General features: G+C 42.9%; 3 protein-coding genes across 3 annotated transcripts; 1 reads left to right on the top strand and 2 right to left on the bottom strand.

Annotated features, from left to right (window-relative positions):
- The first annotated feature begins 1,004 nt into the window (after window positions 1-1,004).
- Window positions 1,005-14,871, top strand: wdr3 (WD repeat domain 3). Its single transcript, XM_055032176.1, is given in 28 exon segments — window positions 1,005-1,102; window positions 2,037-2,235; window positions 2,321-2,530; window positions 3,636-3,754; window positions 4,295-4,373; window positions 5,355-5,450; window positions 5,699-5,803; window positions 6,490-6,591; window positions 7,154-7,254; window positions 8,058-8,162; window positions 8,247-8,477; window positions 9,019-9,112; window positions 9,208-9,309; window positions 9,413-9,495; window positions 10,242-10,380; window positions 10,480-10,536; window positions 11,177-11,277; window positions 11,447-11,558; window positions 11,629-11,665; window positions 11,668-11,762; window positions 11,833-11,883; window positions 12,610-12,675; window positions 12,749-12,841; window positions 12,919-12,969; window positions 13,053-13,096; window positions 13,199-13,327; window positions 13,849-13,942; window positions 14,549-14,871. Coding segments are annotated over 27 exon segments (2,826 nt in total). The 5' UTR covers window positions 1,005-1,102; window positions 2,037-2,061; the 3' UTR covers window positions 14,705-14,871.
- An 826-nt stretch (window positions 14,872-15,697) lies between these two features.
- On the bottom strand, window positions 15,698-21,325 carry trim45 (tripartite motif containing 45). The gene is made up of 8 exons (XM_055032177.1): window positions 20,231-21,325; window positions 19,118-19,406; window positions 18,594-18,739; window positions 17,890-18,200; window positions 17,600-17,729; window positions 17,171-17,285; window positions 16,817-16,943; window positions 15,698-16,731 (listed from the first exon to the last, which is right to left on the bottom strand). Exons 1-8 carry the CDS (start codon window positions 20,698-20,700, stop codon window positions 16,577-16,579), a joined length of 1,743 nt encoding a protein of 580 aa, XP_054888152.1. The 5' UTR covers window positions 20,701-21,325; the 3' UTR covers window positions 15,698-16,576.
- Window positions 21,326-21,467: 142 nt separating this feature from the next.
- vtcn1 (V-set domain containing T cell activation inhibitor 1) lies at window positions 21,468-24,065 on the bottom strand. The gene is made up of 5 exons (XM_055032183.1): window positions 23,983-24,065; window positions 23,280-23,344; window positions 22,613-22,969; window positions 22,280-22,531; window positions 21,468-21,737 (listed from the first exon to the last, which is right to left on the bottom strand). The coding sequence occupies exons 1-5, from the start codon at window positions 24,012-24,014 to the stop codon at window positions 21,625-21,627; spliced, it is 819 nt and encodes a 272-aa protein (XP_054888158.1). The 5' UTR covers window positions 24,015-24,065; the 3' UTR covers window positions 21,468-21,624.
- Window positions 24,066-24,420: the final 355 nt, after the last annotated feature.

The raw sequence follows: 24,420 nt of genomic DNA, 5'->3' as shown, positions 1-24,420 counted from the left end.
TTTAAAAAATATAGACGGAAAATAAATTTATGTTGAAATGCATTTTCAACAAATATATTTTCTGTATGGAAAATATATGGAAAATCAAGGGTTGTGGGGAAGCAGAAAAAGATAATGTTATTTTTGTAATAAAGCTATTTCTTATACTGCTAAATTATTGTAACATGTAATTTCTACAGAAATGTCATTTATAACATTTAATTTGCTACTTTTAACTGCATTCGGCTTAATTAAAAAAAACTTTTCAGTGTGTCAGCTGAATTTCTTTAACTTGTCCCTTAAAAGCATTTGGGTCATAATTCATTCTTGAATTATGACTCTTCATATCTGGAGATATTACCAAGCAGATAAATATGAAGAAAGAAGTATGCAGTATGCAGCAAAAGATTTCTGTTAGATTTTTTTCCCCAGGTACCTCAGGAAAGAAACATATAAATTGGATTAAGGAACGGGAGAAGATGACACGTAGGGCAACAGAGATTAATAGGAAATTGCTGACAGGGTGTGGATTGACATGAATTTTGTGACAAATTGATAGCTGATCAACGCTGTTTTATTTTGTTCACATTACCAACACTTTTCCGGTACAGATTGCATTATTTGTCGTGTGTTTGACTCGTTTGTTCGTCTTTGTGAATCAGCTGACTGGTACACACAAGCACTTCCGTTGTAGTTGTACTGGAACTTGTTGGGAAACTTTCTGCACAGCATAGCTGCGAATCCAAGCCAAGAACTACTCACAAATAAAACATGTCCTCAAAAACTAGCATGCGATAAATATTTCCTTTCTTTTCTCACAACGGTAACGTCATGAAGTTTGTCCTGGTGTCGCAGGCAAAAGCAACAGATTGAGCGTAATCGACAACCATAAAAGTAAACACGAATACGGTCATTTCTGCATCAAAGTATGTCTAGAATCATATGTCATCATGTACTGTACTATTCGTGTGTAATTACTGTACCAGGAAAATAAAGGAGTGGTTCTTAAAATCATCATTAAGAGGTTTTTAAATCGATCTGGGATCGATGCGTCAGGTCTGACTCAGACACAGCGGGTCGAGGAAGAAAACACAAGTTAGCAGCTCTGCGCCACATTTCAAAGGTAAGAACACAGACTGACACGTCGAAAGAGTACTGTAGCGAGAGATTAATGTTGTCTGACGCTTCAAAATACATAATTATACGTTTCTGTAGTCTATAATAAGCTCATTTAAACTGAACACAGCCACGTGCGTATAGAAGCGCAGGCGGCTCGGCAAGAGTGCACTCGATTCATAGTACTCTGTGCAATTTGCGTGAGCGGAGTTTAACGGGCCTTTGGTTGTTTTAAGCGAGGAAAAGCTCAAACTCAACTCCACACCCAATGAAACAAAACAAGCCTCCCCCACCCCTTTACCATGGCGACTGAAATCATGTACAGAAATGTACGTAAAAAATAAATATGTGAAAGCAGGAAAAGCCCGAACTGTAAAGCATGAGACGCTCAGTGGAGGAATAGTTTCCACGGACAGGATTCAGCATGTGAAGCAAAACACGTGTGTTTTACATTAGGGAGTTTGAACGTTTATGTTGTGGGTTATTTATATTAAAAGCCACAATAGAGCTCCTAAAACATGTTAGTGACACCGTAATTGCAAAATACAAACATTTGAAATGTTTCCAGGAAATTTAGAAAATTGCTTCCAGTGAGTATTCAGACCCTTGAAGGTTTTCTAACCTTCCCACAGCAAAGCGTCATGTTGCCACCATCAGCTAAACTTCATTGTTTAAGTTGCACTATCTGAATAGTGTGGCATGTTTTTGTATTGTCCTGTCAGTTTAATGGGGTGGCCATCTTTGCCATAAGGTTCCTTTATTTATTTTTTTTGAACAATGGATTGAACAGTGCTCTTTTGTTGTATTTCTTAGCTTTAGTTCAGATCCCATTAATGTGTTAGAACATTAATGTTACCCACCAGTGGAAGCCATGCTGATCTGATCGAGTCGTTGTCTTTGGACTGTGAGTAAATAAAGATTCCTGTGTTGCTGTGCTGCAGGATCCAGCACCTCCGGCTGCTGGTCATGGGTTTGACCAAACAGTACCTGCGCTATGCCGCCAGCGCCGTGTTCGGCGTCATCGGCAGCCAGCGGGCCAACATCGCCTACGTCACGCTTCGTGGCGGGGAGAAGGGCCGCTACGTTGCCGTGGCCGCGTGCGAACATGTCTTCGTCTGGGACGTCCGAAAAGGAGAGAAGGTGAGACTTCAGGGCGGTGGCTTGCTCGGCTTTGGCGAATTGTCCGCAGCCGACTCAGGCAGAATTTGCCGTCTCTCTTGCCCAGGTCCTGATCCTGCAGGGCCAGAAACACGAGGTGAGCTTCCTCTGCCCGTCTCCGGACGGCGTTCACATCGCCGTGGGTTACGAGGATGGCATGGTGCGGATCTTCAACCTGCTGAGCGGGGAGAGCAATGTTTCCTTCAACGGTCACAAGTCCGGTGTCACGGTGATGAACTACGACGCTCTGGGGGCGCGACTCGTCACCGGCTCCAAGGTAACGTTGACACGATTAACACCAGAAGGCTGCAGAGGAGTCACACACTTGACATTTTTAGTCGCATTTTGTCAAATTCCATGGTAATTTACCCTGACGGGTCATCACAAAGACTGGGCGGAGTTCCCAGAGCTACAGTGACTTGTTTTTATTTGATCTAGTGATGTTTGCATGTTTTTTTTTTTTTGCACTGTCACGGCAAAAAACAAAAGCCGACACACCTTCAGAACAAAGTTTCTTCTTCTTTAATTTATGCTAAATCTATGTAAAACGTATAATATATAAACATATATGTAAATACATCCTAGATTTGCAGACGTATGCTCAGGCCTGTCACATTAGCAAATGTTGCTGGACGATGAATTGTCCCAAAAGTTCTTGGGATAAATAATATTGCTGTTTGAGACCATTTTCAGGTGATATGATGGTGTAATAATGCAAGGAAACGTTCTGAAAGATCAATAAACATTAAATTTGCGTTGAACATTTAACGCTGGAACTGGAAGACATTTGTAATATCCTAAATAAATAAACAAAACAACAGAAACAGAAAATGAAACGAATGATGAAGTCTCTGTAATAATCATAATCAGCTTGAAATGAATGTAAATCTCATGAAATGTCAAAATTTACTCTTTTGGAAAACCAATACTGCCACCGCCTACCTGTGAAGAGAGCCACTGTACAAAGTAGAGGGAGAGAAAAGGCAAAAGAAAGATACATAAGGAAGGTTAAGTTGGACATATTTTTAGTTCAGGCCTATTAAAAGGACCTTAATGTTAATGCATGTTGCAGTTGAACAACAGTAACTTTGTTATTTAATTTGTGTGGCCTTCTTTGGTAATATGTTAGATATGCTGTTCACAGAAGTCGACTTTCAGAGCAGAATCGTTACACTTCCATTTCCCAGGCACTTTGTGTTGGTCTGTCCCACGAAGCCCTAATGAAACGCAGGAAGGTCTGTGGCTGTAACATGACGACATGCGAAGACGTCCAAGAAGACTTTCTCAAGTCACAGCAATCGTTTAATTGCACTGCCAGGTCGAATTCTGGTTCTCGCTGATTGGTTGCAGCGTTTCTCTCTGCTTCCTGTTTGCCTCTTCAGGACACAGATGTGATCGTGTGGGACATCATCAACGAGTGTGGACTGTATCGGCTGAGGGGACATAAGGACGTCATCACGCAGGCCTTGTTCCTTAAAGACAAGAACCTCCTGGTCTCAAGGTAACGGCCATTAGCTCCTGCTGCTGCTGCGGGTGGAACAAAACGTCTTCCATTGGTCAATCTGAGCTTAAACAACTGTTGGAGTTTGTTCTGTAAACGTATAAAAGTCTTATTGACTTTGTCCAGTTAGAATTACAGTTATCAATAATTGAATAATTGAAAGAAATTGATTCTTTAGAAAAGAATAGAAAAAAAAAATCTTATTCTCCCTTTGGTGTTTTTTGTTTGTTTTTTCTAAGATCTTAAAGTTGCTGTTTGGGTTTTGTTAATGTCTTACAATAACACATTTACAAATAATTATTGTATTATTTTCAAATTTCCTGTCAATTTTCAACATTTTTTAACTCAAAAACACAGCAGCCTGCTGGATGACTGACCACCGGGCTCAGCAGGTTTTCCCTGCAGTAGTTTCTAAAGCGTCGTTGATTGAAATGCATCAATTTCTATCGATAAAATCAAAAGTCTTATAAGGAGTTTGTCACAATAAGTGCGCCGGTATTTGTCAAACTGTGTTTCTGTGTGTCCTGTGCTGCCATCCAGCTCCAAGGACAGCTTTGTGAAGTGGTGGGACCTGGACACGCAGCACTGCTTTAAGACCTTGGTGGGCCATCGCAGCGAGGTGAGCGCTTTTTCTACTGCATCCACTATTTAATCTTAAAAATTTCACCTTATAGTAACATTAATATAACTTGCGTTGTACAAGAGAGACAAGAAAAGTTTGTGTTAACAGAAATTAGTCGACGGTTCATTTTTCCCAGAGAGGTTTTTCTGTTACTTTCTTCGAAGTAGGAAGTAAACATTTTGCCAAAGCTTCTAGCTTCTGGTAGATTAATTCACAATATTCAACTTCAATGGCGGCAACAACTTAAACGCACTGCTTCCATTGTGTGACATCAGAGAAGTACGAAGGAAAAAGCAGCTCAAATATCAGGAAGAGGAATCTGGATCGTCTTTGGTAACAATTTCCAGATGCATGAAGATCCCAGTGTTCACGTCTTGAGTTATAGTTTAAGCATGAATAACGTGTGAATGTCACGCCATCATGCCGTGGTATGAAATGTGCAAATTGGCCCTAAAATACATTGAGAAGATATTAGCGGAAGCTGGTGAGAGATTATCCACAGTGAAATTGCTGGTGTACAGACATAGGCTGAAAAGCCGCTCTGAGAGGAAGAAGCCGTCACTACAAAAACGGCAGAAAAACTGAATTGTGTTTTGGAACTGCACACACAAAACACTGAACTTAAATTTAGCCTTAACGATCATTTCAGTGGCGGAAAGAAGAAACTGGCAAGTCTGAGCGCATCGTCCTTAGTGTGAAGTTTGGGGTTAGCAGCGTCGTTGTGTTTGCTGCAGAAAGCAGACGGCATCATGGGGGAAGAATGTCATCATAAGACATCAGAGCTGAACTAAAGGCTTGGACCCAAATGGGTCAAACTAGGCAATGCAGCCAAAATACTCAAGAAATTTATGTAAGCGTCTGATTGAAGGCATGAATTAACAATTACCGTTAACCGATCCTAGCTGGATCTAGTTGGTGAGGCTCTGTTGTGTTATCCCTGAACACTGAGTGAGCGTAACGGTGTGGACTTCCTCTCAGGTGTGGGGAATGGTTCTGTTGGACTGCGACAACAGGCTGCTGACGGGGTCGGCCGACAGCGAGCTCCGCGCCTGGGACATCCGCCGCCTGGAGGAGGTGAGGTTTTATCCCTAGAAACAGATACGAACACAGCCTTCCACTGTTTGACTGCTGAGGAGGAAAAACAGCACTCTGGATCTTTTCTCAGAGCCTCTGCAGCTGGGACGTGTTTTGGACCCGTCTTCTCTTTGAAGATGCCACGTTTTAGTCGACTCATAAGCGAACCAGAACCGACAGAGCGCTGTTTGACAGCTCATTAGCCTCGTTTCTCATCCGCTCATTCCGTCTCTTTACGTCCCGCTTAGGGAAAGGCTGAGGGTGAGCCCAGAGTGAAGAAGGGGAAAACTCTGCTGGAAGACGATGAGGATGACGATGGTAAAGAAGAGGAGGAGGTGGAGAGCGTGGAGGAGGTACATTTAGTCCATTTGTCCCAGGAAATCCTTCTCAAATACACAGGAAGGAAATATTCACATAACTAACTTTTTTCTTAATGTGAAAAATAAACGTGCACTGATCCAATATTAATATCTGCATCGCTCCACATGTTGGAAAAAAAGTCTAGATTGGGTATTGGTCACAAAGCACCTGAACCACAAGGGCAGATCTACTCAGTCTAATTCTACGTGTTGTGCTTTGATTGATCTCATGTTTTATTATTATTATTATTATTATTATTACTATTTATTCATTTGATTTTTTTTACATGTTTGACCAAAGGTAGTCAACATTGCATTGTTATAATTTCTCTGATTGAGAGATGTTTGATCCAGTTTGTGAAGCTGCACCAATACACAGGTATCACATAAATGTGTAATTCAGTACATTTATGCCTGCGTAAAAAAAAAGAAAGAGAGAAAAATGTTTTAAGTCAATGCAGCTCTGCTTTTCTTTATCGGATTGGTATCGGCCAACACTAAGCCTCAGATATCGGTATCGGAAGTGAAAATACTTGATACTGGTCAAATATGTGAAAGTGAGTCCATCCGATGGCATTATACGTCAGATACCTAAATGTTCCCGTGGCTTCAACACAGGAAGCTGTTGTTGTTGTTTGCGTGCCTGTAATTGTGCCGTCTTGCTCCGGTCTCCTCGTCAGCGCATCCTGAGCTGTAAGAAGGCCGGCTCCATCCTGAGAGAAGCCAGAGATCGGGTCGTGTCGCTGACAGCAGATTCCAAGGCCAGAGTCATCGCCTGCCACGTGAGTGAAGGATTCTCTGGAAGCTGCTGCTCTCCTCCGAATGGACACATCATGTTCTTTCTTTTTTAACAAATTAATCCTCTCTTCTCTGGTTTTAATAAAATGTTACGCTCTTCTTAACAATGTCTTTAAAAAAAAACTTTAAGAATGTCTTTCATTTAATTTTTACATCATATTATTTGATTTCAATATTATCCCCATCTGGAAAAGTGAAAAAAGGAATGGAAAAAGATTTCTGTTTTCATGCAGACGTGTCCCCGACATTACTTCTTTCCTTTCTCATTTCGTTTGATCGTATCTCATTCCTTCCTGCACTGTCTCTTACTTCCCTTCTTCATTGAGCCCGTCTGTCTTTCCTCACTGCCATCCTTCCTTCTGTCCTTCTTCTTTTAAAGACTTTTTGTTCCATTCTGTCCTTCCTTCCTTCCAGCCTCCCTCTCTTTTTGATCTTCCTGTCTTTCATCACTTGGCTTCGTCCCTTTCTTGTGACATCACTTGGCGTGTTTCCGGTCTACATTTTCTGCGTCAACAATGACCAATGCGTCTCTCCCTTCTGGACCAGGGAAACGACGCGGTACTGGAAGTGTTCACGGTGCTGTCTGAGGAGGAAGTGCAGAGAAAAATGAACAAGAAGCTGAAGAAAGCCAAGAAGAAAGCAGCCAAGTGAGCTCAGATCAGACATGTTTCTGTTTGTACCATCAGTTTAACTTCAGACATCCAGTTTGTATTTGGGGAAAAAGCAAAAACTCTCAATAAATACGTGGAAGTTTAACGTCAGAAGACTGGAACTCAGATGATGCTGATGGATTAATTTTAGACTTTAACATTACGTCTAAGATATTGTTTAGGTTACAGCTCTCCATTGTCTCTTCAGGGACAAGCAGATATAGATAATGGATAGATTTAAATAATAAGTGCCCGGCCAAAAAAAGGAGTTCCAGACTTTTACAATAAATACAAGCTAACCCAAATAATTTTTCAGTGAGCATCAACAATGTGTATAAATTACAGTATCAAGGTACAAATGTGATTGCTACGATTAAAACACAAGTGGAATCTGAAGGGATGTGAGGATGGATCCCTGAGGTACATCCGCAGACAACTTCATAGGAGATAATTCACACATTTCTGCACAGACAAACCCATTGATGTGACGCACAGTCCTGGGCAGATAAATAATCCTGTATCAAAACAACAGGATGATTTAGATGCAGAGCTTGGTATTTTATAATTGGAAAACTAGACACTTTACTGCTTTATCTTACCTCCTATAATACAGTTTAACCAAAATAACACTGATGTACAAGTAGTTAAAGGATTTATTATTAAAGTTGTGGACTTTGTTGTACTCTCACCAACCTTTCATCTTGTTATTTGCCCTAAAGCTGCTGTCAGTTTCTGTGAGTTTGGATGTGATGTCTGAGATCAGAATCTGATTGTTGGTGTGCTGCTGCCCCCTGCTGCAGAACGCAGGGAGATGCAGGCGATCAGACAGCAGAGCCGGTGGTGGAGAGAATGCTGAAGGACGAGATCATTAGACTGACGAACATCAAGGCTTCTGCAAAGATCAGGTGAGACACAAAGAGAGGAGATCACAACGTTTAGACAGGATTTACACGTTTATTGCTACGGTTATGTCCGTATTTTCCCCTCAGGTGGGTGGACGTCCTGTCGTGTGCCGGCGGAGAGCTGAAGGTGGCGCTGCTGCTTCAGAACAACACCGTTGAGACCTACAGCCTGAAGACCGCCGACAAGAACCCGGCGGCTAATAAGACGGCCCGACTCACGCTGGGCGGGCACCGCACCGACGTTCGCACGCTGGCCTTCAGCTCCGACAACCTGGCCGTCCTGTCGGCCTCCGGAGACACGGTCAAAGTCTGGAACAGGTGACGGCGCCGACCGGAAAGCAAAACCCGGGAACTAGTTCTGATCTCTATGAATCGGTCTTCTAAATAATTAACGATTAATTGTCATAATTGATTATTGCCAACTTCTTGCCAACTTTTAAAAATGTTATATATTGTCAGAATGATCAATTAATCTTTTTTTTTTTAAAGTTACATTGATTAATCGTCAGAATAATTGATTAATCTGATAAGAAACATTGGCAACAAGATGAACAAAATGTCAGTTGTTCATATCGGCCCAGATTGGTTTATTGAATATGCTAAAAAATGACTAATATCGTCAATACCAATGGTATTGACGATTTACCGTGCATCCCTACCTTTTTTTAATGTGAGGGATGCACCATTAATACATTTTAAATACAGTAAAAGAGTTGTTTTTTTAGCAAATTGACTTTTCTGAGTCTGTATAACCAAGTGATCAATCGATTAGTTGACAATCATTCAACTAATTGATTAGTCACGATTAGTTTGATTAACGGTTTCTGCCCTAAACCGGAGGTTCTTGTGCGTGTCTCAGGTCAACGCTGCAGGTGATTCGCACCATGGCGTGTGAATACGCGCTCTGCTCCCTCTTTGTGCCCGGAGACAGACAGATAATCCTGGGATCGAAGGTATTTGAAGTCCATGTGGGTCGTGTCCAGCGTCAAGGCGTCCCCAAAGTTTGTCCCTTTCCTTCAACTCTGCGATTCTCTTCTTCTCACGTCAGAATGGGAAGCTGCTGATCTTTGACCTGGCCTCAGGAAGCCTTCTGGAAACTGTGGACGCCCACAGTGGAGCTGTGTGGTCACTGTGCCTGGCACCGGATCAGGTGAACCGGACCACCGCGAGAACTCTGGGACGGGCTCCACCGTACGAGTCCGGATTAATTGATAGTAACTTACTGTGGTTTGGTTTTTCCTTGTGTCTCGCAGAGGGGAATTATCTCTGGAAGTGCTGATAAGACGGTAAAGTTCTGGGAGTTTGAGCTCGTCAAAGACAAAGGAACGGACCAGAAGTGAGTTCCATGTTGAACAACAAGACACTATCAATACACTTTGCACAAAACAATTTAAGGGTCTCAAATGTTTTTGTTTGTTTTTTAAATTTTTTTTAAGGATCCACTTCACCAGGTCATTTTCTGCACATCCTCAATTACCAATAGTTATTCTATTGTTGCCATTTTTTTTTTACATTTTATTTTTTGGTCCAGAAAAATTAATTGGGTTCGGCCAAACGTGGAATTAGCAGATTAGGTTCTTTTTAAAAAATATATAAATCGGTGCATAAAAACCAAACATTGCAGACTAGCAAACAGGTATTGACCTACATAATAACCACTTAGATACAAGAACAAACAATAAAATAAAGCTGTACAAATTAAAATGGATACATTGAAGACAAAGACAAAACACAGAACAGATCCTAGGTTAGGATAGTTTTTTGACTTTTAATCTTGGATTGATCTTATTATTATTATAAATATAATAATAATTATTATTATAAATTATTATCATATTAATATAATAATAATTGTTATTATTATTATTAGCATGTTTTCCTTGTATTCCTTGTTTATTAAAGGCTCTCTTTCCCACCCAGAAAGAGAAGAAAAAACGTGTCAGAACAAAGAATAAATAAAGTAACGGAATTAAAGATAACCAGAGAAGATATTTTGTGATCAGCAGGCTTTTTGCACCTGTTGCAGTTTTTCTGGCTGATGCGATTTTGAAAGGCTGCGATTTTCCTGTCACTCTTTGCCAGGCGTCTGACGGTGAAACACACTCGCACGCTGCAGCTGGATGAAGACGTTCTGTGTGTGAAGCTTTCTCCTGATCACAGACTGCTGGCCGTCTCTTTATTGGACTGCACCGTCAAGGTCTTCTACACGGACACCCTGAAGGTAGATCTCTCGTATCCATAAGAGATCCCATCAACCAGCATTCGATTCGACAATCGTGTTAACCAACCAGACGGCCTGTTGTCCTTGTTTCGGTTTCAGTTCTTCTTGTCTCTGTATGGACACAAGCTGCCTGTCCTTTGTTTGGACATCACACATGTGAGTGACTCCGGCTGTGAATGTGAAAGCAATCTGGTTTTATTGTTTCTTTGTCTTTTTGTTTATGGAGATAATATTGTGATGAAACCATTTTCAGGTAGTATATCAATAATGGCAATAATCGATAAAACAAGTGCACCTCCTCAAAGACCAATAAACTTGAGTTTTATGATGAACACTGACCAATGGAACTACGACAAATATTAAATATCCAAAATATAACGCAAAGAAAAACAAGAAATAAAACAGAAATGGAGAACACACACAACCAGAACCATAAATAAAATGGATTATGAAGACTATAAACCAAATTACCCTTCAGAAATATGAATAATCTGGGTGGAAATGATCAATTTATCATCCAGTTAATTGGTTGAGTGCTTGTTGCCCCAGGGTTAACCTCGGTCAGAGGGTGGCGCCAGACACACAGCAAGGAAAGAAAACAACAACAACCAGATGTTAAGTTAAAATCCAGAGGAAATAAAACTTAGAATCCCAAATCACCAGGTGGTGAAAATTCTGGCAAACTCTCAGCCAATCATCAAAGGGCTTTTAGCGCAAGAACATTACTAACCTTTTCTCCGGTTTGACCTGTTCCTGCTCTCGCTGCCGGACTCTTGACTCTGCTTTCTTTAACTAGGACAGCGCTCTGATCGCCACTGGCTCTGCAGACAGGAACGTAAAGATCTGGGGTTTGGATTTCGGCGACTGCCACAGATCTTTGTTCGCTCATGACGACAGGTACGGACCGACACGCGCCGTAAGAAACCAAGCATAAGTTTGCTGGAACAGCGCCGCGCTCTTTCTCCTCACCGCGCTCTTCGCGTCTCGTTTTTTTGTCCCGTCTTTAATCGAAGCGTTGCAGGTTTCAGAGATTTGCTCATCCCCGTGTCCTCTCTGCTCTCCCCAGCGTCATGTTTCTCCAGTTCGTCCCCAAGACTCATTTGTTCTTCACCGCTGGGAAGGACAAGAAGATCAAGCAGTGGGACGCTGACAAGTTCGAGCTCATTCAGACCCTGGAGGTGAGCCTGTCCTCCGAAGCGGCGGCTCCGCCTACAGCCCCAACTCTGACCCGCTCCGTTTGGGTTTCAGGGTCACCATCGGGAGGTCTGGTGTCTGGCCATCAGCCCAACGGAGATCACCTGGTGTCGGCGTCTCACGACAAGTCCCTGCGTCTGTGGGAGCGGACCAGGGAGCCCATCATTCTGCAGGAGGAGCGGGAGATGGTGAGCTGGGAGCGCCTGGCCAGCAGTCAGCGTCTCTGCGTCTGTGTTTACGCTCCGTTTGTGTTTACAGGAGAGAGAAGCTGAATTTGAAGAGAGCATGGCCAAAGGAGACGCACCTGTGGTGAGCGCCACCGTTTTTAAGTTTCTTGACTTGAATATGTTTTTTTTTTCCATCTCACCTTAGCTAAAGTAACATTATAGCAAGGGATGCTAATAGTTGACTTACAATTAATTGAGTACTAATAGTTTAAAACTAGTTCCAGTTCATTACCCAACTTAGACCTGTTCTTTGTACCTGTAGTTTGGCTGCCATCCAGAAGAGGGCGCCAATGGTCATCCTTAAGTGGAGCCAGTTGATAAGTAATAAAGATGGCGGGGTCTTACCAGAGTGGGAAAGACAAACGGTCCAAACAGAGTCCAGTATTGGAAACAAATTCATGTTACGCGGTTTTGTTTTGAAATATAAACTCTCAACAAGCTCCTTAAGTTATCGACTGAGTAGCGCTGACTCAGCCAAAGTGCTGCATGACAGAGCAGCATCAGCTTTTTATGAGAAAATTAGCCCTTTCCTTGAAACAACAATCAATAAATCCAAACAATGAGATAAATCAACTTTAGATTAACTTGCATCCCTGGTTTCAGCTTAAGCAGCTGAAAATCCGGTTTCAGTTCATTTAATATTCACTTTAAATAAAACAGTTTCTCTTTTCCTGGTGTTCAGTGTAATTTACAGAAAGATAATCAGGGCCGTAGCACCGATTTTCTCTCAAGTCAGGCTTCATAAAGAAAGGCAGTTTGTCGCTGTTTGAGGGCAGCGATCCGTGGACTAACACCGCTCCGCCTGCAGGTACCAGGAGAGACGGAGGGCGAGGCGGCACCAGCTGGGAAGAAGAGCATCGAGACGGTGAAAGCTGTAAGTCGCCTTCTGCTCCGTTAGCGCCTCCAAGGCCAAACGGGGACGGTAACCATGGATCACTTGCCTGCAGGCTGAGCGAATCATGGAGGCTCTGGAGCTTTACCGAGAAGAAGCCAGGAAGTCGGAGGAGCACAAGTATTTCTGTGAGAAGGCTGAGAAAGAGGTGAGAACTTGTTTCCTCAGATGCTCACACACGAGTTACGACTGACACTAAAATCGGCTGATCGGCTCGTTTTTCAGCTGCCTCCTCCTGAAGCCAACCCCATCCTCGTCGCCTTTGGAAACGTTACTGTAAGCGAATTTCTAAATGCAGAAGGAAAAACAATTCTTTTATGCAGACAGTGACCTTGGATATTTCGCTCTTTCTCTGGCAGCCGTCCCGCTACGTTTTAGATGTAATAAGAAAAGTCAGATCCAGGTAAAAAATAAATAAATAATTGAACAGAACTATTCCTCCCTCTTTTTTCTATATTTTTTCCTTTTACTATAATGATTTTTGTCTTCTGTGGGTGATCACCAGTGAGCTGGAGGTTTCTCTGCTGGTGCTGCCGTTTTCTTACGTCCCTGAGTTGCTGAAGCTTTTCAACACCTACATCCAGCAGGGCCTGGAGGTGGAGCTCGTCTGCCGCTGCCTGTTTTTCCTCCTCAAGTAAGACCGAGCCGAGTGAATGTGTCAATTTACAGTCGATTATTTCACGTGTGGCGTAATTAGTTTTGTTGTAATTGCTAACTTTATCTACACATAGACATCTTTGCCTCGATCTCAGAGACATCCTTGGAATCTCTTTCTTCATTACAGCTCAACAGGCTTTCTGAAGGCCTTTAGGTTTTTCTTTAATAGTTTATTTATTTTTAGGCATCCAAAGACAATACGCTAACAAAGCAACAAAACAAAATAATACAAAAAAGTTCCCAAGACATGGTCTTTCAACTTAACTTTTTTTAATTGAACTCTTTGTGAAATTGAGGAAGTTATTTTGAATCTTGTTGTTTCAAATGTGATTCTTTGAAATGCACTTTAAAAAATAGACGAAGACAAAATCTCTTTATATTTGTTCAAGCAAACCCGACGTATTACCCCAATATTGCTATGTTCCACATTTTTAAATGGATATTTCTGAATTTTCATTTTAATTGCAATTGCAGCTTCAGTTGATTGTTTGCTTTCAGGATCCATTTCGGTCAGATCACCAGTAACCAGATGTTGGTGTCCGTCATCGACGAGCTGAAGACCAACACGCTCTCCAAAGTCTGCCAAATCAGAGTAAGTCGTCATCTGCGTAGAGACGCATCCTGTGGCTTTAAAGCTACAGATTTTTTTCTCTTCCTGTTTTATAAAACTACCTTTGATTTTTTAACTTTAAGATATTTTGTTAAAATTGTAAGACATGAAAGGTGAACACAGCCCAGGCTTTTACTTGTATTTATTGTACATCTTTATAACAAGTGCAGCAACAGACATTATACAGACTATTTTAGCATGTAATTGTGAATAATTTAGATTGAACTTAATCAACAAACGTCGTGCCTTTAACGACACAAAGGTGTTACGCTCCCAACCTTTATGTCTAAAAAAGTCAAACTATAACAGGCCCTCCAGGAGGAATTTGTTTTTTAGTGGGTAATGACCAGTTTCCGGAATTTAAAATCAGTCACTGAAGTCTGAATTTATAGTTTTCATCTTTTCTAACTCAAAAAAAGAACCTTATATCTCATAACCTTGAAGTCGGAGGCAGATTACGATTTTACAACTAAAATATAATTCAACATATCGTCTGCATAGAGAGCAAGTCGATTGGTTTTGATCAGCACCAAAACCAGTCGTTATTTTCTCTGCAACATGCTTGATTTTCTAATTCTGTTGCTTCAGGATGTGCTGGGCTTTAACAGCGCCGCCCTCCAGTTCCTCCAGCGGGAGATCGAGAGCAAAGAGGATGTGATGTTCTTCGCTGATGCCACAGGCCAACTGGAGGAGAAGAAGAAGAAAAGGAGGAAGAGGGAGCGCGCCGTTCTGACCATCGCTTAAATTTATAAAGAACATTATTGGTGTTTCGATGCAAATGTCCTCCCCGCTTTAATTCCGACCCAGACCAGGTGGATTACTTTTTATACGTTGTGAAACCCCGGCAGGATGTAACTCAGTGGTGAGCAGTGACATGCTTTATTCCCCAAATAAACAGAGTTTGAAGTTTTCTCACACAGCTTCATTTGTAACAAATAAATCCTGTGCGGCTGAGCGAGCCATCCGTGTGCACAGCGCAGCCGCCATAAAGCGCAGTAATGTGCGGTCAGGTTTTTAATAGATTCCTGTCATGTTTAAAGCCGCGCCGCGTCCGTGATCACCACGCACAGAGGACACGTTTGATTTAGGCTGCTTCCGCTTCACGAGCCCAAAGGGAGGCGTTCGGGTCGGGGACAGAGACGGTCTGGGATGAGGCAGCAGTTTGGGACGATGCCAAAGTTCATGAGGTTCAGCTGTGAGTCAATAACTTTCAAGTTTCAGTAATTCATTTTAAAAAGGGAAACTCAAATATGGATTCATTACATACACTGATTCATTGTAAAGGCAACTTACTGTGCCTTTTTGATCAGGTCAGGATATGTACAAAACATGTCCATTACTTTTTTTTTGACAAAATTATTCTTAATAAGAGTTTAGTCAGTTCTGCCTATTTTCAGCTTTCATAATGAGCTGTTTTAAGACTTATTACTTTAAATACAAGCTGCCTCTGGCTGCATCCCATCACGTTTACACTCGCATTTGAAAATTGCTACAAACTGATGCTCAATTATACAGATGTACAGCTTTGAAAATCAGAAGTAGAGCCTCCTGCACAACCAACAAGCATGCAGCAAGTGGTTTCTGGATTGTAAGTCAACAACCAAACACTTGACTTTTCCAGCAGCCGTTGTACAGAGCAAAGAGCGTTAACAATCAGCTGAATAAAGTCCGGCCACAATAGATTGCTGCATGTTACACTTTGAATTAAAAGGCAGAAACGTTTTTGGGTTTTTTTTTGTCTTTATTGAAAATTTGAAGAAAACAGAATGACAAGGCACACATCAGTAACAAAAGTTTGACATGACAAACTGCGCAGAAAAAAACAGATAAATGAAAAAAACAATTCACACTAACAATGTGAGGTAAGTATAACAAAATGAGTGGAATTTTAAAACTTAAGCTATTGACATTAATATAAAGATTGTGATTTGTGTTGCGATATTTAAGCACTGCCCAGGTACAGGATGAACTCCTATGTCCTCCAGTTTACCTGATAACTCACCCAAACCAGCTTTGTTTCTAATGGAGTCTATAAAAGACTAGACACATCTTTAATAAATACTATCAGGGAGAGTTGTTGCCAAAATGTTCAACATATGATTGCAAGAATGTCAGGGTTGTGCCATTAGTAGTTACTTGCAGTAGCACATTGGTGCTTACGGTTGTTCTGACCGTTCTCTATCTAACCACTGCACCTAACTTTGTAGGCTTGAAATATCGATATGCATGCAAGCCCCTCTTCTCCAAGCAATTACCTGATACTTTTTAAAAAATAAAGCAGATAAGTACTTAACGTCAAATAAGGGAAACAGACTCCACTGTACATGCATACAAGTGGTATCAATCTTAGTAAGAGTTCTTGGGCGTCTCACCATTTTCTGATGCCGCTCTGGGCGACTGCCCATTTCGCCCATATCAAAACCCGCGACTGCATATTGAAAACATGTTTTATTGTCTCAAAAAAAACAAACAAAAAAATTTTTTAATTGTCCAGTGAATACTTTTGTCTCGACAATTTTGGTCCATGTGACTCCATTTGTCCATCTGACATCCTGCTCTCTCCTCGTTGGAGCCTTCTGTGTTCACCAGCAGCCTGGGTTTCACCTCCACTTCCCATCAGAGCTCCACAGTTCTCAGGTGTCCGCGAGGGGAAACTGCAGCCAGTACGCTCTGAGGCAAACACTCGGACTTCTCCGCCGTGCTGCCGCAGCAGGACCAGTGGGGCTTCCCTGGATGCCCCTTGTGGCCGTGACCGCAGCCTTTAAATCCTCCTGCAGGAGGTTTTGAATCGTCTAAAACGCGCCTACATGAAAACCATGCAAGCAATTGTTTTTTGGGTTTTTTATTTATACGTACCTGGCATGGTTCCTGGGCAGCCACAGCGAGCCTCTTTAGCGCCTCCGCTGGAGCAGAAGGAGCAGCAGTGAAAAGTCCCGTTGTGCTGCCTGAACTTTCTCTGCACATTCAGAATAAATGGAGAACCCTGCAGGAAAACACTGTGAGCAGAACTGAACCCGTTTTGTTCCCTGTTGTACATTTGCCTTAAGGCTCGACTGAAGGTGTTTCACTGCCATCTAGTGGACGAAACCTTCGCACAGTTATTCCAGGATGCTTCATAAATCTGAGTCTTTTACATGCACTGTAGTCAAACAAGAGAAACACAAATATCACAGCAGCAGAACGTGTTCTGGTTCTGGACTGGTTCAGCACCTTAACATGTTGGGCTCTGACACAGACACACACTGAGTACTGTCCTGCTTCCTCTGGCCTGTAGGAGACGCTGTAGCTTCCATCACTGTTGTCTGCCACCACTGTCTCCACGGTGCTGAGGGGCAAAAATAACTCATTTCAATAACAGAAAATCAGAAAGTTAGCTGTAAAATATACATGAATAATTTCTGTTTTTTTTTTTTTTGCTTTTCTTGAGTATCTGTATTAGGTTAAAGAAAAAAAAGTGCATTTCTCTGTCTTATTAACTTACTTTGAACAGAAGGCGTTTTGAATTTTATTCACATGGTAATATTGTTTGCATAATAAATTCAATCATTTATAAAATTCACAACTTTATGAAAAGAATTTCTGGACGTCTCAGTTTCTTACTCTTTCTGGATCAGCGGTGGAGCAGACATGTTCACTCACCAGTTCTTCTTCTCTTTGTGGACGATGCTGACCAGGACGTGTTCTCCTCCTCCAGCCAGCCGCTCCCCGCCGGAGTCCCGACACACCAGGGTGAAATGTCCCCGCTGAGCTGCCGTACCCTGCTGCAGACCTGCGGCCACGGCGGGCGGAAGGTCAGAAAGACGCCGTCACTGAACTGTAACCGCACGGCGTCAGAAAATCCACGAGACGCAAACTTTAACTAAGAGAAACACTTAATTTCATCCAACTGACACGACAAAGACGAGACAGGAAGGAAGTCAGCTGCTCACCTTCTCCTTCAACGGTGCACCTGCTGACGTCCACTGTCCTGGAGTGGACCACGCCCACCAACGGGTAACCTTCCACCTCTCCGGCCGGCTCCCTGGGCAGGAAACAGACGCCGTCGTCGGGGGCGACCGTCGCGGGGTGGGGGTCGTACCCACTCTCCGCCAGGCTGGTCAGTCTTCTCAGGGTCACTCCTTTAGCGCTGAGGATCTCGGCGTCAGAGCCGCAGCTCAGCAGCCGCTCCGCAAACTCCACGCTCCCTCTGACGTCCAGCAGGGCCTGCTGCAGCTGCGCCCTCTGCAGGTGGAGGTGGTTTCTGGAGGGAGGAAGTGATTGTGGTGAACTAGGGCTGAAACGATTCATTGACTGATTCAAAGACCTCGATTATTAAAGTTCCTTGAGGAAAACTGACCTGCCTCGAAGCTTGGGTAATTTATGTTTTATTATTTAGTGCACAGTTTTCCAGCCGGAACATTGTTTGGTTGCGTGGAGCTCTGACTTCCGCCTCTCAAAGCTAAGTGTTAGCGGCATAACATCCAGTTTTACTTCTAGTTTTTTTTCCTCTTTTTGTAATTTGTTCCAACATTGTAAAATAAAAATAATGAATGGTCATGGTTGCTGACCCTTGACCTTAGGAGCATATGGGAATTGTTTTCATTTCCCCGTCCAAAACTCATTACTGCTGCAGCAGAGTGCAGTGATGTCCTACCTGCGTTGCACCCTGATCTCCTCTAGGCGGCGCAGCAGAGACAAGCAGTGAGCCTCCACAGCACTGGCGTACTGGCGCGCGAAAGCTCTAATCTGATTGGCGGTTTCATCGACTCGAACCTCCAAATGTTCTTGAGAAATTTCCACCTGCAGGAGAATCGGAATGTGGAAAATAATAAGTTATGTTTTACATTTGAATATGAAAACCTACATGGACAGCTGATATTGGATAACAACATATAAATGGGTCTTTTTCTGCGCAGTGGAACAGTTGGTAGCATTGTTGCCTTGCAGCAAGAAGGTCCTGGGTTCGATTCCCAGCCTGGGGTCTTTCTGCATGGAGTCTACATGTTCTCCCTGTGCATGGTGGGTTCTCTCCGGGTTCTCCGGGTTCTTCCCAAGGTCCAACAACATGACTGTCAGGTCGATTGGTCTCTCTAAATTCTAGGTGTGTGGTTGTTTGTCCTGTCTGTCTCATCCCCAGTCAAGGCTGTCAGAAAATGGATGGATGGTCTTTTTGGGGACCTTTTGCAGCGAGTCCTCCAGTCGCTCCAGACGAGGCCGAAGGCGAGCGCTGACCAGTTCTCGTATCCGGTCGCCATGACGGTCGACGACGTCGTGTGTCGGGCGGCAGCGGTGGTCCCGGTGCAGCGTGGCGGCGCATTCCAGACACACCGGCAGGTCGCAGGGCTGGCAGAAGAGCCTCAGCTCCTGGCCGGGGTGAAGGGAGCAGAGGACGGGGCGGCAGAGCCGGCCGCGGGCCCTCAGCTCCGTCACGGCCTCAACAGAATGAGACGCGGTTCGCTTCTGCCGCCTGTAGGTGGGAGGGAGAACAGATCCTTTAGGGTTTGTGGATTTTACAGCGGGTGACAGCCAACGTTTGGATTTATTATTGCCATATACTGTGCTGGAGTATGAGCTAGTATTTTCCTTATCTATTTAAACTCAATTCTTGTAAGACCGCTTCTTCAGGAAATGTAATTTATTTATCTTATGTTGAAATACCTCGCTCAGTGTCTCCGAACCATACTTTCTTAATTCTTCTTTTAATTATTCTCGACTCATCCTATATTTTTCACTCTTATATGCTTTAATGTTTCCATATCCGCACCAATACCAGATCTACCTGTTGGATGTTCACCCACAAACGTAAAGTTTTATTAAACCCTGCATGTCCGAGACGTAACCTCGTCATCCGAGACTACTCGTCAATGTTCCTTTTGGTTCTTCAAAATGTGTGGCAAGTAAAAAAATAGAGAAAGATTCTGCCAAATAACAGAGGTCAAAGAGGTCAACAATGCACAAGGAACAGAACATTCAGACGGTCCAACAAAGTATTAGGGCCGTTATATATAAAAAAGGGGGAAAATTGCCAAAAGGAGTATTTTCTTTCCAAAGAACTCTGAAAATTTGAAATTAATTTTCATGTTTACAAGTAAAAACTTGACTATTCTCTGAGTTTGAAAACATTCTTTTCTTGTAAACTATTGTTGGTTTACAACAAAAGAAATGAGAGTTCAAGGGGTGAAAGGCTTTAGACTGAAACAGAGATCATGTCAAATCAGGTGGAGTTTTGTAAATCAAACTAATTGAGTGGCTGCGCGTGGAGATCAGTGCAGAAAGTAGGGCCTCCTCCACCTGTGCGCCTGGCGGCAGAACTCGCACAGGTTCAGGCTGCACGCCTCGCAGCGGCTCTCGGCGCTCCCCTCGCCGCACAGGTCGCAGCCCAGCGGGCCGCCGCTCACCAGGGCCTCCAGGAACACCTCGTCCAGCGCCAAGCGGTCCGTGCTGAGCCCGGCCGGTCCGGACTGAGGGATGTCCACCTCGGTGTCGCACTCGGGGCAGAGCACGGTGAACGACAGTGAGTCTCGGCGCGGCTCGGCCGCTTCCGCTGCAGTGACGAGGCCCCGCGGAGGCGCAGAGAACCGCTCCAGCTGCCCGACGCAGTCCGAGCAGAAGGTGTGCAGGCAGGGGAGGATCTTGGGCTCCCGGTACAAGTGTCTACACACGCCGCAGACTGCTCTGGGGTTCACAGAGGCACTTCCAGGTTCCGGTTCCGAGCTCACCGTCGGCTTGTCTGCGGTTTCAGTCCGCTCCGTCTGGGACATGGTTGGTTTTGAGGGGACTACTTCCTGAGCCCGAATCACAGCAGAACTCACCGTGAAGCCCACCGAGTTCAACCGAGCTGTCAGAGTTGAGGGGAAACTGGTCCCTGCATCCCTGCTGCTCTCTGAGAGTCGCTCCGAGTGGCTGGTTCACTCACACGAGGCGCAAAAACTACTTTTACAAACTTTTCCTCGGTGAAGCTGCGTTCAAAGGCGAGTGGGACATTTGACACCCCACCAACCAAAGGACCAATGGGAGGCTCCGGTTGGGGAGGTCCATAAACATTCCTGGAGTCTTTAAAGCCAAACTGGGACTCAGACAGATTATAGTTGATACAATGTCATCAAATATTTCCAGCAGTAATAAAAGAATGCAATATTGTAATTAAACAAACAAACAAAAAAAACACACATTTTAAATATTTGAAAAAGGGACATGTAAATCATGGTATCTGTTCACATTTGCTGATTTAAAGACAGTTTTAAATCAGCTTTGCCACTTCTTTTGGGCTTGATTGAAAAATTGGAAATAAAGATTATTATTCTGAGGAACAGGAATAATATCTTACTTTTAAAAACATTTGCAATATTAAGTCAAGTTTAACAAAGTAAAAGCCCCACCTGATCCTGTTGTGAAATTAAAGAGAATGTAAAAAATGAGGTTATTAAAAAAATGTATGACTTAACATTTAATACTAAATCATTTTCTTGTCATCAGTTACAATGCAGATTAAAAAAACGTATTTACATATATTTAATAACCAGCACAATATTCCATGACATATATTACATAAATAAAACAGACAGCTGAACTTTTGGTATTTCAACTTAAATAAAATGCATCACTTACTCTGTTCTTCAATGTACCCAGTACATAGACAATATTTGACAACATTTTTAAAGCAAAGATAATAAGGTTGCATTTACCTATACCGCATTAAACATGCATATGACACTAGTAATGATATTTAGATAAAACGATACAAGCTGCGTTGAGGCGACACTGAAGGTGAAGAACGTCCTTCCCAAAACACCAGTGCCTGGAAAACACATGAGATTAGACACTGAACACAGAACTGCACACTTTCGACCAGCTTTGTATCTGATGGAGTCTATAAATCCTACGGTTAAGTGAAGTTGATTAGAGTTTTTCCAAAATGTGAAAGCGAAATAACAAAATATGTTTTGAAGCATTTCTCTGGCTCAGGAGGTACGTATTTGTCCTGCACCCGGTGGGTTGCTGGTTCAAATTTCGTTCCCTCCATCTCAGTCGTTGTGTGTTTGTATCTTTACGGTCAAAGGTCGTGGTAGCGCCAATGAAAAAGGGAATTTTGTTTCTGTCAGTCTGCCTCAGGGCAACAATGTAGCTTAGCACCATGAATGGGTGAATGACTTCATGTAGACAAAACAGTTTTGTTTACTTGATACAGCACAATGGAAACCCAGAACTTTTACCACATTTTTTGAGTAAAAGTGTGCTGTGTTTCATGAGTTTTGTCAGTTGTAAATATGATGTGAATTTTCCCTTTGTTCAGCGGTCAAGAGCTCTTATTCCCTCATATTGACTCAACCAAGACCGTACCTGTTGTAGTTGCTTCAGTGACCGCCACCACTAAGTTGTTTTCGATCCTGCAGCTGTAGGTCTCGCTGACCTTCGCCGACTGTAGAGTGCTTAGGATACTGTAAACCCCAGGTGAGCGTTCAGTGAAACTTGTGTTTGCGCTCAGTTCACTCCCGGTTTGGTTCAGCCACTTGACATCTGGTTTAGGAAACCAGCTGCTCGCCTCAGAGGTCAGGATGCTGTTGGAGAACTTTAGTGTGGGCGCTGAAAAGACTGCGACAGGAAAAGGAACGTATTTATTACGCACAAGACAATTTTCACAGAAAAAGTGACGTAGGGAAACTGAAAGGTTACCTGCCGTCCGGAGCTGAACGCTGACTGTCCCTTGTCCAACAGAGGACCTAACGGTGCAGGTGTACTCTCCCTCGTCACTGCTTCTCACGCTCCGCAGCAGCAGAGAGGCGTTACCTGTGGCCACAGCATCAGGGATGACCCCAGTTCTGCCTTTGAACTCCGCTGCTTGCCCATCCAGAGCCGGGGCTCCGTTCTCGTACCGATAAACCGTTCCCAGATTTGTTTTCTCCCAGCTGACCGACACTTCACCCAGCCTGTTTGGCCGACTCTCTGCAGAAACGTAGCAGCTGAGAATCTGGTCCTCGCCGAGGTTGGCGACCGGTTTGGTGTTGCTGCTCGTCACCTTGGACGTGGATCCTGCGGACGACAATTTGGGCTCAAAATATATGTTGTGCCCAATACTTTGATGTATAAGGTGGAAAAACTTTTCAGAAGGACAATTCAACACCGGCTGCGTTTCCATTCCGAATATGGAATGTGCATAAAGAAATATATGGTTGCATGCTTGGAGCTCCTGGTGTCATTTCAGCACACAAGGATCAGGTTCTCTTCAGTATAAACAAAACACAGAACATACTGAACACACCCATTGCATGTCTACTATCACTAAGCCTGACTGTGTCACTACTACTGGTAGTAATAGTAACAAAAGGTCAGCAGGTCTTACTTGAGAAGGCCAGGGACAAGATGAGGATGATGAAGGCTGCTAACAGGACGTTGAGGGTCACCATGCTGCATGAGGAGAAAAACAAACAGGAAACTGGAAGGAAGCAGGTTTAATAATCCATTTATATATGAGAGATGAAAAGCTCCTTGTTTCAGGATATTATCACTTTTACATTTTTATTTTCCAGTCGGCATTTATTGTTACACTGGACGTCTGATAAATGTCCCTCAGTTTTCATGTGGCTTAAAGACACAAGTTTTTTTAGAACCTTGAGGAAATTACATGCACTTTACAGGAATGTACAAAAATGGTTATACAAAAAAATCAGCAATATTTTCTTTCTTATTTATTGAATGTAGATGTTTTGTTACCAAAAAAATCCTCAAAACTAGTGCATTGTATTGCATTTGTTTGATGCACTATTTTATTAGTATTATGTTAAGTTTATATATGTTCAACAAGAATCCTATATTTACTGTAATCTGTTTGAACTGCCTCTAAAAAGGATATTTTCAAAACAAAAGTTCATTGTCTTTGCGCTTCAGAAAGTTTCACAACAATAAAACTAAACTTTAGCACAATGACATAGTCCTAGATATAGTGCATGATAAAAATAAAGAATCAGCTGTGAAGATAACTCATTTCAAAATGTTCAAGAAAAAAGTTCTCTTCATTATCAGAACCGAATTTCTGCGTATCTTACATGAAAAAAATGATTTGTCCGATCGTAGCCATGCCTCTAGAAGATCCTCTTGTTGCTCAACTCCTTCGGTCCAGATATTCTGCTCCTGTGCCTCTTTTAGATAATTCCTGTGTGTGTTTGTCCTGCAGCCTGCATAGATCCACTATCTCCTGCCTGCCTCTCTGCATGTAGGACACAACACCATGAGTAAACATTGCACTGTAGGTGTGGGTTTCATTCTGTTGTCACAGCGACTCATTTACCTCTGCAAAGTAAAAACTTTTGCGTGACAGGCGGAAGAATTCATTAAACGTCCAGTTTGGATCATTTCCAGTTAAATGTTCATATTATCATCATTGCATTTTCAAATCCTGAAGTAGCAAGCATAATCAATGCTGGATAAATTCTTGGTGCGCTAATGTATAACCAATTCGGAGGCTTTTTGTAGACTCTGCTGCT

The sequence above is a fragment of the Poeciliopsis prolifica genome, unplaced genomic scaffold (genome assembly GCF_027474105.1).
Source record: "Poeciliopsis prolifica strain line A6 unplaced genomic scaffold, Auburn_PproV2 SCAFFOLD007, whole genome shotgun sequence".
NCBI lineage: Eukaryota > Metazoa > Chordata > Actinopteri > Cyprinodontiformes > Poeciliidae > Poeciliopsis > Poeciliopsis prolifica.
Note: the sequence above shows the minus strand (reverse complement) of the source record. Positions and strands in the feature narration are given on the sequence as shown.

What these genes read in the sequence shown, in the direction of transcription:
- vtcn1 (XM_055032183.1), bottom strand. Translation starts at nt 24,014, where the DNA reads ATGGCTACGATCGGACAAATCATTTTTTTCAT. An exon ending in GGACAAATCATTTTTTTCAT is followed by an intron (nt 23,345 to 23,982) that starts GTAAGATACGCA and finishes CTCCTCATGCAG; the next exon opens with CATGGTGACCCTCAACGTCC. An exon ending in CTTGTCCCTGGCCTTCTCAA is followed by an intron (nt 22,970 to 23,279) that starts GTAAGACCTGCT and finishes TGTCGTCCGCAG; the next exon opens with GATCCACGTCCAAGGTGACG.
- trim45 (XM_055032177.1), bottom strand. Translation starts at nt 20,700, where the DNA reads ATGTCCCAGACGGAGCGGACTGAAACCGCAGACAAGCCGACGGTGAGC. An exon ending in TGGAGGACTCGCTGCAAAAG is followed by an intron (nt 18,740 to 19,117) that starts GTCCCCAAAAAG and finishes ATTCTCCTGCAG; the next exon opens with GTGGAAATTTCTCAAGAACA. An exon ending in GAGATCAGGGTGCAACGCAG is followed by an intron (nt 18,201 to 18,593) that starts GTAGGACATCAC and finishes TCCTCCCTCCAG; the next exon opens with AAACCACCTCCACCTGCAGA.